General features: G+C 34.4%; 2 protein-coding genes across 3 annotated transcripts in view; one reads left to right on the top strand and one right to left on the bottom strand.

Moving 5' to 3' along the window:
- The first annotated feature begins 407 nt into the window (after positions 1–407).
- Positions 408–3,349, top strand: LOC111458845 (heavy metal-associated isoprenylated plant protein 20-like). 2 transcript variants are annotated; one of them, XM_023101687.1, is made up of 7 exons: positions 408–648; positions 852–1,201; positions 1,418–1,828; positions 2,003–2,203; positions 2,518–2,675; positions 2,799–2,874; positions 2,970–3,349. In XM_023101687.1, exons 5-7 carry the CDS (start codon positions 2,595–2,597, stop codon positions 3,260–3,262), a joined length of 450 nt encoding a protein of 149 aa, XP_022957455.1. In that variant the 5' UTR covers positions 408–648; positions 852–1,201; positions 1,418–1,828; positions 2,003–2,203; positions 2,518–2,594; the 3' UTR covers positions 3,263–3,349. The 2 variants fall into 2 exon arrangements, with proteins under 2 accessions (XP_022957455.1, XP_022957456.1); XM_023101688.1 differs by having other exon boundaries at positions 408–761.
- Positions 3,350–6,140: 2,791 nt separating this feature from the next.
- LOC111458570 (DExH-box ATP-dependent RNA helicase DExH3) overlaps positions 6,141–13,526 on the bottom strand; it is a 12,741-nt gene continuing 5,355 nt past the window's right edge. The window contains exons 9-19 of the mRNA XM_023101313.1: positions 12,801–12,971; positions 11,699–11,971; positions 11,172–11,366; positions 9,979–10,182; positions 9,800–9,869; positions 9,560–9,708; positions 9,039–9,347; positions 8,895–8,954; positions 7,746–7,898; positions 7,555–7,665; positions 6,141–7,101 (exon numbers count right to left, since the gene is read on the bottom strand). Coding sequence (XP_022957081.1) covers positions 6,634–7,101; positions 7,555–7,665; positions 7,746–7,898; positions 8,895–8,954; positions 9,039–9,347; positions 9,560–9,708; positions 9,800–9,869; positions 9,979–10,182; positions 11,172–11,366; positions 11,699–11,971; positions 12,801–12,971 — 2,163 coding nt within the window. The 3' untranslated portion in view covers positions 6,141–6,633. The remainder of the gene's footprint in view (positions 7,102–7,554; positions 7,666–7,745; positions 7,899–8,894; positions 8,955–9,038; positions 9,348–9,559; positions 9,709–9,799; positions 9,870–9,978; positions 10,183–11,171; positions 11,367–11,698; positions 11,972–12,800; positions 12,972–13,526) is intronic.

The following is a 13,526-nucleotide window of genomic DNA, read 5'->3' as shown; positions in this document are numbered from 1 at the left end:
TGAGGGGAAGCTTGGAAGGAAAAATCCAAAGAGGACAAGATCGGCTAATGGTGGGCTTGGGTTGTTACTGTCACAATTTAGTGCAACTTATTTTAGTTTGAATTAGTTATGGAATATATGATATTCGTAATCTTCCCGAATATATTAGTTAGGAAATATATCTTAGATATCGTAATCAGTTGAATTTGAATAGTAATATATTTTATTTTATTATCAGGATTTAGTTAGTTTATATTTTCTTGGTAGATATTATTCAGTATCTTGTATCCTATTTAAAGGTCGTGAATATCAATGAAGATAGAACATTCGATCCCAATTCTTTTCCTCATTCTTAAATCTGTATTCTTTCGTTGAGTAATAATATTTTCATATCTATGCACACTTTTGAGTGGTAGATATTGCGACAGTTACAAGGTACTCCTCTTGGATTTTATCTTACACGCCATTTGGGATGCTGCAATTATGGCTATTTGGTTGCACTTTCACTTGGCTAATTTTGGTCCATCCTCGATTGAAAACAATATAGTTTTCAAGCTTTAGATTATAGGAAACATGTCTCCATTCATTTTTGAAGGACGGGAAGTGCTCATTTGGATTAAACCATGGTGACGCTTCTGAGATAGACGAGTAGAAGCTATCAAATGACAGGTAAAGTGACTGAGTGTAATTTGTAGTCTACGACTGCTTGATTTGGAGCCTACTCCGGAGGGGTTTTAATTTATATTGCCATCTCCAAGCTGTTCATGCATTCTTTAGCTGTGGTGAGATGAGAAATAAGTGTTTTGTTATTGCTGTATGATGTCAATTGTGCTTCATTTCTTGATTTTTACATGCTAGAAATTCTCTTTCAGCACTGTGTTCTGGCTGGAACAGTTGGTAGACCGATCCGTGCACTCGCTGAGGCAATGTGAATATTCTGAAACCCAGGCGGGGTCTGGGATCCCACATCGGTTGGAGGTGTGGAAACCCTCTCTGATTGATGCATTTTAAAACCTTGAGGAGAAGCCTGAAAGGAAAAGCTGAAAGAGAACAATATCTGCTAACGGTGGACTTGGAGACAATATCTGTCAACGATGGGCTCGAACTTGGAGACAATATCTGTCAGCGGTGGGCTCGAACTGTTACACCAGGTCTATTTCAAACCTCCTTGTTGAGTTGAGTTCACAATCAAGCCAGTGCAAGTGAAATCATGTTCTCTTAGGTGAGCTCGTCTTTTGCCACAGAAAAGGCATTATAGTCTTATTTATTGCTCAATCAATATTAAAATCTGCCAGTTCTTGCATTTAGTATTCTACCTTCCATGCATTTCATTTCTTCCTGCCAAGCATAAACAATCTTTAGTTTCTTCAACAACTAAATCTGCTGTTTATAAATGTATATGAACCATATTCATTGATCATAAATATGGTTTTAGCAGGTACTTGAGGCTGAGGCAGTGTAACAGCCCAAGTCCCCCGCGAACCGCCCATCGGCGTGGTCTTGTTTGGGTTTTTCCTTTCGAGCTTCCCTAAAGGTTTTTAAAACGCATTTGTTAGGGCAAGATTTCCACGCCCTTGTAAGGAATGCTTCGTCTCCCTCTCCAACCGACGTGGGATCTCACAATCCATCCTATTGGAGGGGCCAGCGTTCTTCATTTCCTTCTCCAACTGATGTGAGATCTCACAATCCACTCTCTTAGAGGCCTAACGTTCTTCATTCTCCTCTCCAATCGATATGGAATCTCACACGCAGAGGCTCTCTTGAACGAGGAGATGAGGCTGAGGATTTTGCAATATGATTTGCATATTCCTGAGGGAACTGTGAAAAGTGACAGAAATTAAGATGAGCGGTTAGTAAACCCCCTATCACACACTGCATTTATTATTGCTTTGCCTTCCAAGTAAATTCATATATACATATAAATCATTACATAATGATCTAATTAATGAAATAGTTATGGAATTGATAATTAAGTATGTTTGAAGTTCTGCTTTTTATGATAAACGGTTCTTCCGATGATCAGCCATACTGGAACTAAGACACGGCTCGGACTTTCATGGAAGTAGCTGTGGAGAATCTTGGACAATGATCGAAAGCCCGATCCAGCAATATTGCATGAGTGAAGAAGAGCAATAAGAGCAATGCCGCTTGTAAAGCTCTTTCGTCGAGTGCACGATCATGATAGGACTCGAGAAAGAAGCCCCGACTAGTGCCAGCAGACGCGGTAAGACGGGGGAGGGGGGCATTAATTATTATTATTATTATTATTATTATTATTTAATCTTTTAAAAGTTGTTCTAGACTCACCCACAGTCCTGAGACAAAACTTGCCAAAAGCCCCCTTTTTGTATCTTTTTTATTTATAAAAAGCCCCCAAACACATGGAATCAATCCAATTCAAACCACTAAAGTTTTATTTATTAAAATCAATTCAATTCTCCATTCTTAGCTCTGTTCTTAAATTAATTTTATTTCCCACTTGCACTCATAAGTTCCCATATTTATATATATACCCCCTCCTTCCTCTAAACTTTGCAGATACACCCATCTCCTTCTTCCTCATAACTTGGAGCTCCATTTAAAGCTCAAACACAGAGAAAGATAGAGACCAAAAAATGGGCATTCTTGACTCTGTCTCAGACTTAATCTCTGATTTTGTGACCATTTCCAGACAAAGGAACAAAAAACCATTGCAGGTTCCCTCCATTTATCTCTTTTTCTTTCAAAATCATCCACTTTTACTCTCTGATTTATAGTCTTAATCAGATTAAGCTTTAAACTCACTCTTTAATGGCGGGTTTTGTTTTTGATGAGTGTAGACAGTGGAGATCAAGGTCAAAATGGACTGCGACGGCTGCGAGCGCCGAGTAAGAAACGCCGTCTCCAAAATGAAAGGTCCGACAAACCCATTTTGATTTTGGAATCCACCATTGAAGAAGAAAAGGAGAGAATAATAATTTCATGTTCTAAGATTAATTTGTGGAATACAGGCGTGAAGACGGTGGAAATAAACAGAAAACAGGGCAAAGTTACAGTGATGGGGTTCGTGGATGAGAACAGAGTGTTGAAGAAAGTGAGAAGAACGGGGAAAATGGCGGAGCTATGGCCGTATGTGCCGTACAATGTGGTGGCGTATCCCTACGTGGCGCAGGCCTACGACAAAAGGGCGCCGGCGGGCTTCGTTAAAAACGCCGTTCAGGCAGTCCCAAGCCCTAATGCCGTCGACGAGAAGCTCACCACCATGTTTAGCGATGACAATCCTAACGGCTGCTTCGTTATGTAATTCAAACCATTATCCAACCTATTTCTTTTTTTTTTTTACTTTTTACTTCGCTGTAGAAGTTAATTTTTACTCCAATACTTTTTACCCATACTTCATTTCATATTTATTTATTATACTAAAAAAAACTAGAAAATAATTTTCATTCGATTTTCTCTTTAAATAACGATTTTAGAAAGTTTTTAATAATACTTTTATAAAAATAAAAATAAAAAATTGGAAGGATGATCGCAGCTACTACACGAAAGGCTTCCCGACTCTACCCTATGAACACCTCTAATCTTAGGTGGGTAGTTATCAGTCCAAATCTTAAAATGTTCGTACATCGAGCATGTTGAGCAAGATCAGGAAGGTTTCCTTGACAATACCCTATGAACACCTCTAATCTTAGGTGGATGGGTAGCTATCGGTCCAAATCTTAAAATGTTGGTACATCGAGCATGTCGAGTGAGATCAAAAAGGCTTCTCCGACTCTACCCTATGAACACCTCTAATCTTAGGTGGGTAGTTATCGGTCCAAATCTTAAGATGTTGGTGCATCGAGCATGTTGAGCGAGATCATTAACAATATAGTTGCCATTTCAAAATCTTCCTCGAAGATTAGATATTAGACTTCTCGTGTACGAACCATTACGTTAACACTCACTATTACTTATTATTACTTCATCTATCGAAAAGTTACAATTATTTTATAATTAAAGTATTAATTCTAATCTTTATTTATTAGAAGTTAAAATATTTTCTTAATAAACATTTTTTAAAACAAATTATTTGTTACATAAATACAATATTTTAATAATAAAAAAAAAGAATCTAATTATTCAAATTCATTTTGAGAACCCTAAATGGAACATTTAATTTCTAAATTTTTCAATTGAAAATCAACAAATTTTTTATTTAAATCAGAATATTTACAGAAAAAATGAATAATATTAATTAAAAAAAAAGGTATAAATGCTTAAGCACTTTTTCTTTTATTATTATTATTATTATTATTATTTTAATATAAAGTTTGGTTCCCTCCAAATCCAATTATAGGCAAGCTTTAAAATAATAATAATAATAATAATTTGAGTGGTAAGAATGGTTTAATTATATTAATATTAAATAATTATTCCTTTTTAGATTTGATGAGAATATATTTTAATTCTTTAAATTAGTATATGGTATTACGTTTATAATGTGCGCTTTAAATAGATATAAAAACATAATAATTCCAAGCATTACATAAGCATCCTAGTTAGCTACAAAATTTAAATAAATTTTAAAAATATATATTAAAAATCCAATTCAAATTAAATTTATAAAACTAAATTAAAATAATAATATTCTTCGCTCATCAAAACTTTCTAAATAATTAATTTTAAAGTATCGTTGACTCGATCTAAAAAAACTATTTATTTAATAATACGTAATTTTAAATATATATATATATATATATATATATATATATATATATATATATATATGCATATACATACATACTATGTAAGAAGATCAAATGGAATATTAATTTGAAAACTTTTGGAACAATGAAAAGATTCCAAAGTTGAATTTAGGTTTTTTTTTTTTAATTTTTATAATTATTATTATAAAAAAAAACATAAGAAATATATACACTTTGGAGTTAACAAAAAGAATCCAAGCTTTTACTTCACTTTAATCTAATCCCTAATTCCCCCTCCCACTCAAAGATCATCACTAAGTTTCCTTTTTTGATCGAATATTATAGGTTTCAAAATTTATCTTTGTTGGATGAAAGTGGATAATTTAGGGAATAGTCATAGGTTTATAATCTAATAATACACTCTCCATTGGAATGAGTTCTTTTGGGAAGCCCAAAGCAAAGCCATGAAAGCTTATGCTCAAAGTGGACAATATCATACCATCGTGGAGAATGATTTTTTAAATAAATTTTTATCAGTGTTAATGTAACACCAACCTTTATAAATAAAGTATTTACTTTCAGTTTATTTAATGAATGAATTAAAAAAAATGAATAATAAAAATTATTACATTTGCTTAAATTTAGAAATATTTTAAATGAATATGTCCAAGTTAGGTTTGTTAGAATAGAAAAATGTTAATTACAATTTAATTAGATGAAATTAACATTTTAGGAAAAAACTAATTTTATTTTCTAAAATTTAAATTTAAAAATTCCATTATGTTTGATTATAGAGTAAAAATTAGGGTTAATATTCTCCGTCCATATATAATATTTTAAAATTAAGAATATTATAAAAACACTATTTTGAAGCTTTAAATCTGAGTTTGAAGGGTTACATCATTTGATTATTCTGTGCAATCAATTGTGAATGCATAAATCCTTTCCCTTTGTGAAGAATCCAACACCCACTAACTTTATGCCTATTTTTTCACCAATAATTAGCCTCCACATACTGAATGAATTAAAAAAAAAATTAAAATTGGTGAATTATATAAATAGGAATGGGTGTGTGATTTTTTTTTTTTTTATTAATCGGGTAAGAGTGAGGTTCCGATATAAGTTAAAGGTAGTATATTCAACTCAATCATCATATTTTAGTTTACGCCTCGTAATTCTTCCTCAGCTCAATTTGGCATAATAGCATAGCAAGTATAAGTACTAGTAGAATAGCAAAAATGTGTTCCTCATCATTACTATCTCGAGAGAATGACGGCATTAAAGATGCACATGGTAGTACTAAACATCTAAAAATTCTTTATTGGTCAGTAGTAAATAGACAGACTAGAATAAAAGATTATCCCGAAACAATATAATTGCAATTTTAGTATTATGTTCAGTTCATTGAACATTGACATGAGTGGTAATTGTTGGAGCAGCAAACTCGGATTCGACAAGAATCTCATTGGAAAAGGGAGTTAGTTTGATGGGGGAAAACCAGCCTATATATCAAAACTCAAATATGTTACACAGGGTGGCAGCTAGGGGAGGGAGAATGTTTCAATCATACATAAAACCAGACAGTCCCAAATAAACAGATCTATCACACCAAAACATATCAACTAAAACTAACTTATTCAACAACGCTGTGTCAATATCCTAGCTCACTCAATCTCCTAAATTTTGAGAGCTATACACCAGCTCCATCAATGCTATAAATAAGTTATCAGGATATCATGCTTCCATGCCTACATAAGCTTGTTCTCTTGTCGTTCAACGGGTTTAAACATTGCGTATTACCTCAAAGACCGTATCTCGTTTTCGTACTCAACAGCACGGAGTCAAAGTTCTGTGAGTCCTTGTGCACATACAACAGGCAAGCTCAGTAGGAACTTTTAGACACTTAAGTTGAAGCAAATCCGTCTGCTGCTAGTTGAAGGAGAGTAGAACTTGCAACTGGAGAACCATTTGCTTCTCTCTTATCATGTCAATAACCAGGGCGACCTTTAGACCGCCTTCGTTTGCCAAGGAGTTTTAGCATGTTATCAGTTACATCAATAGGAGAGTCGTCGTCTGAATTAGTGTTGTTGTCCGAGGTGTGTGTCAACCAAGCTAGAGCCTCTATGGCAGCATCCCTCTCTGCAAGCTGCTTGTTTTTCTTAGGCTTACCGACAAATTGCATTCCCTTAAACTCTACCAGCGCCCTGAACTCATTTGTTTTGAGGTGTTTGGTTTTGTATTTTGGAGGGGTATGTCCTGCCCTCATTAGCAAGGTTTGTAGCAAGCTCTTTGGGTTGGAGCCATCCCTTGTGAATTTGTCGTCGGTAGACACCTGCTTCCTACTTTCCCGACCGAAGACAAATCTCCCCTCGCATTGGTCACCGGACACCAACTCTTGAACAGAAAGAACAAGATACTTGCCTTCCTTGAAAATATCGAGCCCCGGATTCTGAAGCTGAAATGACACAACCATCAAATTAACTTACCTTTTCTAAAACTGGGGAGCAGGATTTATCTTATAAGTAATTTCCTAATCAAATAATATGTTCAGGTAATAAACTAGGGGCACAACACAGAAGTAGGAATAAACTTTACCCAAACGAAGGAGTATTGACTTTTTGACCATTTTCATTATAAACTTCACCATAAAATGAAGATCTCCATGCTTTCCAGTAATTTTCTTGTAGCAATTTATGGACAAAATATGTAGTAATCGGTAAAATTTTAACATGCATTACTTCTCAAAACATTAGTGCCACTGGTGACTTGCAACATAAGTAGAAAGATTGACCAACGGAATCATATGTCATCATCTGTTGGATAGTACTAGCGGTTGAGATAATGAATATCATACTTGTGATGATATAATTAGATCTAATAGCGGGAATGATTCTCAAATGAAACTTACTTTGTTTTCAATAAGCTTATCAAGTTCTTCTTTGAGTTGCAAATAGCATTCCGCCAAACTAGAATCCATAAAGAATTCAATGTAGCCATTCAACATTTTCAAATGACCAGCCTGAAAAGGAGATGTGAATGGTCTTAGACACCAGAAAAATGTAAATCTTTCACAAAAAGTGCAGACCCAGGATAGATCACCTGTACACCACATTTCACTGCTCCACCAAAAAGAATCAGCATCGAATCAGATATGCCAGTGGAATCTCGTAAGAAAACCGTGTTGACCTTCACTTTCTCGCCGAATACCAGCCATGGGAAAGGAATTGTATCATAACGTGCATTTACAGAATTCTGAAGCAGAATCATTGAAATGTTAGATTACTACAACACAGAAGCGTTCAGCAAAATAATGGATTTGAAATTCCAGAAGTCCTCTACAAATCAAATTTATTTGAAACTTCAATTAAACCTACCATGACAATGCAACATATTGTAATAAAGCACAGAATATCTGTAATCATAACAAATGATAAAGATGATCCAAAACTAATAACTTCTAGAAGTCTAGTTGGATATCCACAAAGGTTCAAATTCTTACTCAGAAAATGCAAAGCCAACAACTATCACATGTAGATACTGCAAACAAAAATATGAAGTATGCACAATGCAAACAAGAATCAGTATAAATATCCTCCCATGTAATTTCTGGTGCAGCCTCTCCCAGCAATCATATGCAAGCAAATAAATAAAAAATATTACTGGAGAAAGGCATGTAAGTTGCAAGTATCAGTACATATAACAAATGTCAAGTGAAATAAATGGGTGGTGCTTAGTGAACCAAATATACTACACTCCATGTGCTATAAACTATATTAAAGGCAGTTAAATTTGCATAATTACCGAGAATCGTCGTGACAGTGGATGGCATATTTCAATGATTTTTTCCCTTAGAAAAATAAGATTACTATAGAAATAAATATTCTTTACAACTGATCCACAATGTCTTGCTTGGATCTCATTATAGTGGTGTTATACATTGGATCTTTGTTTGGACTTTATTATAATGATGTTACACAATAGAAGCTAAGAGCTATCCTCATTCCATGGAATTGAACAATATTGGGGAATATTCATGAAAAATTGCGTTGTTGGATAAGATCCCAATTAGATATATATTTAATAGCAGGTTTTACTTGTTCCTAAATCCTCTAACTGCAGTTCAGACGTCTAAGACACAATCAAAGGAAGCGCAAATCAATGCATTCAAATGAAAAATATAAATAGAAATTAATTGTCGTGTCAAAATACAGGTTGTTAACGCAGGGGGCAAGCCAGTTTCAGACTTACCGCATATAGCAAGACCTGGCCATCATCCATGGTTTTGAAAGACATGGAAGTCTCTCTGTGCTGCATATACATGAAAAGAAATACTCAGGAGAGGAGGAAAATGATGATTAAACAGGTGTCTCTGCAGAAATTAGTTTCATTTACCACAACAGATGCTACGCCAGGAAAGAGACCAGAACAAATGATTGCACGAACAAGAGACTGGTTATGGCTTAACTTATTGCTCGTGCTACCATCTAAATCAACTATTCCTGCATCCTTTAAAATGAAGCTAAATTGTCTTCTAAGGGAATCAATTGCCTGAAGTGTTTGGGCAGAGAGGAAGTTCCTCCAGCAGTACTCATAGGATGACCCTTCTCTTTCTGCATCTTTCCATCCCTCGTAAGCACGAACAAGTGCCATATGATCACTGTAGTCCTTTGCAGAAAATCTAGCCTTGGCTGTCCCAGCTAACTGAATCACGGAAACAACAATGTAAACCTGCAAATTCTACTTGATGGGTGTGCATGTGTCCAAGTGCATATTGGGTGCGAGGGTAGAGTTCCAAATTATCTTTTCCAAAAAGGAATAATTAATTACAAACAGCCACCCAATATCTATTAAAGCATGGAAGAATTAGTTACAAACAGCGTAATTTAAGCATACTTTAATAAAATGATACTTACATCTTTTTTGTCCTGAGGCAGAAGAAAAGGATCTCTGACACTAAGGCCGGAAACTATAGTAAGGATAGGATCAAAGCAGTGGAAGATAGCACCCATAACGAGCATTTTTCCTAGCTTAGGGTCAACGGGAAGCATTGACAAAAATTTTCCTATTCAAAACAAGGAGGTTGAAGATGGAAAAAACTGAGTAATAGGATCAGAATAATATGTTTATAATATCATGCAAGAAGAACAACTAACCGAGATTTGACAAGTTTTCCTTCTCATCAAATGCCCCAATCATCTTTAGAAAACCAATGGCATTTTGTACCTGTCAAATAACAAATGAGCCCCTGTTCTCATTTATGAATGGAATCTTCTGTAAAAGAGAACGAACAACTGATAAACAGAAAAAAAATGAGATACACAAAGTAACTTACAGCCAAGGGCTCTGGTGGCTGTAGAGCAGATGACAAGAATTCTCCTACACTCGGAACCTGCAGACTTTTTATTTGAAGGCAGAGGGAATTCAGTGGAGTTCTCAAAAGTTCAGGAAGTTGATACTCAGAAAATGCTGCAAAAACACATTTTGGGTAAAGATGATAACATTTTCCAGGTTGAACACGGCCAGCCCGTCCCCTTCTCTGCAACAAAAACCATTATCAAAAGATCGACCACAGAGACCCGCCCATAACAAGGCAGAGGAATTTTAGGAGAGAGAATAAAGAGAGATTTCTCTCTGTTAGATAAATGAGACTGGGGACGGAGATTATATTTCCTCATCCCCACCCAATTCCCCGACCTGCCCCACTTAATGTAAATATAACATCAAAAGGAGACTTTCCAAATTCCACTTCAAGTTCCATATAAGAGGAAGAAGCTTTCTAAATTCCATTACAAGTTCCAAATGAGTTTATGTTTTGAGTTCAATCAATTTTTGTAATAACAAATATTTTTAATATTTTGATTAGGTTATTGTACTAATTGGACTAATTTATTTTATGTCAATTAGATTGTTCTGTTTTCGTCGCATTCATTGTCATTATTGTTTATTCAACTATTAATTTATTAATCGAGAAAAAAACAATCACTATCTTTTGGTGTTGTTTTTCTTATATATGAAAATCATGTTATCAAATTTTGTTCTTATTATGTAGACATAAATTAATTTTATATTTTGTTTACTATTGTAGGTGAAAAGATTTGAAAAACAAATAATAATTTACAAAAAAAGTGATTCAACTCCAATTTCTAATAACACCAATTAATATTGAAAAATAAAAAATATACATTAATAAATGTTTTTTTAAAATGACTATTTTTTATAAGAAAAATAACGGAGAAAAATTCCCCCATGGGGAGCTTGATCCCCACTAAAATAAATGGGAAATTTTGTGGGGATGGAGAATGAAATAGGTGGCGGCGATGAGGACCCCCAAAAAAAAAAGGATACAACGCTGTTAAAATATAAAATTCTCCAGGGTCAAATCAAGGCATTTCTTCAAAGCATCTTAAGGAACAAATAATTTCATTCAGTAAATTTGGTTGTGAATCTCATAAAATTACATATTTTCTCAGTAATAGTTTAAAGAAGTGATATAATTGAAAAATATAGGAAAGAAAGTTGACTTACTTGCCGAGCAGATGCCTGTGATATCCATGAAGGTAATAGACAAGGTGTATTGTTTAACGCATCATACGTGGTTTCTTTTGCCTTTCCACAGTCAATAACAAAAACAACATCATTTATTGTGATGCTTGCCTCTGCCATATTAGTGGCAAGAACTACTTTGCGGACGTTCTGAGGAGGTTTCTCAAATATGAGTCTCTGTAGAAACGGAAAAGAAATGGTAAGAATTTCAAGAAACAAGTGGTTCATAGAGAGAGAGAGAGAGAGAGAGAGATCAGTGGTAATAATTATCAATTGTCTCCGAAAATACTTTCAGCAGTAGAGTGAAGAAAATTTCAATACAACGGAAGCTGACAAATTGTTCACAGATGTATCAAGTTACTGTGCTTCACATCGGTGCTTTTCCAATAATGCTCTTTTTTTTTCTTTTTTTTTTTTCTCTTTCTACACCATGACCTTGATAATTCAAAAATATTACAACATCTACGAAGTTTTACAATACACTCGGAAAAATAAATAAACCAACCAACCTGTTCAGATGTTGCCATTGAACCATGGCATGTCAAAAGCAAAACCCTGTTTGGATCTCCTAAAAGTGGATGAGCTTTCAGTTGATCCCTCAAACTGCTAATATCCTCCCATCCAGTCAGGAATACCAAAACTGCACCAGGTCGTTCCTTACGACATATGTGGCACAAAACAGCCTCAATAAGATTAAAACCTATGCAATCAGGCATCCAGGATGAGAGAGAATCTCGTGTGTTTGAACTGTAATTTCCCAGGGTTGATTTATCAAGAGCATCCTAAGTAAGAGAAACAAAGTGAGATAGACCACACTGCTATCGTAGCACAAACCTTCAAGAGATACAACTAGACAGGTACTTCTACTCATTGAATGTTATTATCAAATCCAATTTTTTATGCATGCAACCCATATCTAATGGGAAAATTATTAATTGATGTGCTCAAGATGAAAGAATATAGTAAAAGGTATGTACGTGGGCAATATGATCTAACCAATCTAAATGCATGGATAGGTTGATTAAATTCATGCCCTTGACCATTTTAAAACTTCTTAAAATTCAAAGATCACATTAGAAACTTCATATTCCCAACTCTTTCTCGAAAAATCTTTTGCGCACATCTAAATAAAAATTTCAGCGAAGACTTTTTCGTCAAAATCCAATCCCTTCATTTCTAGGAGATGAATCCCCATTCGATTTCTTCATCTTTAATCAGGCTTTACAACTATCTGAAGGGATTTTTTCTCAACCATTCATAAATTCAAACCACTTAGGCTCAGAGTTTACCTTCTACCTTGACTCCAAGAAAACAGATCATGACAAAAAACAATTGATAAAGCTACAATAAATTGGCCGCTACTCAAACAAAGTAAGAAACCAACTTAAATTTAAAAATTGGAACGTTCTAGTGTAACAAGCTCTTGTATTATATTGAACATCTTACGAGCCACACAAACTAGTACTGAATAAAATGCATTAAAGGAAACTATCAAATATTTAAGATTATCGCCATTGTTAATATTCATTTCTTCAAATGCAGGCAAAAATATTCAAACTTGAAAGAAATGGCAAAAGACCAACAAATGTGAGAAAAATGATGTACATATACCTCAACAAGAGTAGTGATTTGGTTTTTCCTTTTTCGTGGAACTAATTGTTTCTGTGTTTTCCACGTTTTCTCTTGGCCATAATCATCAATTTGGTTGAAAGATGTCAACTTATAGCCAGTTATTTCTAACACATCTTCCAAAAAGTATGCCCTCACTGGAAATGTAAAACCCTGACAAAAATAGGCACTTAAAAATAGTGAACCCATGAAACAAATATTTAAACATGCAGTGACCTCAAATAATGCAAAGCTAATCTCCAAGTATATCCAAATTAGTGCAAGATGTAAAATGGAGCATGCAGGATATATAATTCCCAAACGGATTATATAACGCATATTACATGGGAAAATGCGAAATTCATGAGAAAATGCAACAAATATCATAGTTGTAGCAAGTAAAATGTTTTGCATGCATCCTATTTGAAAACATATAAAAAAAGGCAAAGCTCTTAAGACATGGATGAATTAAACATTATGCAATTTGATTGAGCCTCTGCTCACTTTTTCACTCTTTTCACTTTCTTTTGCTTCTCTCTTTCAACTGTCATACATCAAGTTCTAACATCTCTAGTTAGAAATAATACATGCAGTCCAGTTTCCAGGGAACAATCCTAAAAGGCATCAAGTGTAAAACTAAAACGTGGAAACCTACCAAAGAAAAGTAAAACTAAAACTGGATGCCAAATTGTGGTACTGCTAACCCTACCAAAAAAAAAAAAAAAAAAA

This window comes from Cucurbita moschata, unplaced genomic scaffold (genome assembly GCF_002738365.1).
Source record: "Cucurbita moschata cultivar Rifu unplaced genomic scaffold, Cmos_1.0 Cmo_Scf00021, whole genome shotgun sequence".
Lineage (NCBI taxonomy): Eukaryota > Viridiplantae > Streptophyta > Magnoliopsida > Cucurbitales > Cucurbitaceae > Cucurbita > Cucurbita moschata.
The sequence above is the reverse complement of the archived record's forward strand: the minus strand, read 5'-3'. Positions and strand labels throughout refer to the sequence as shown.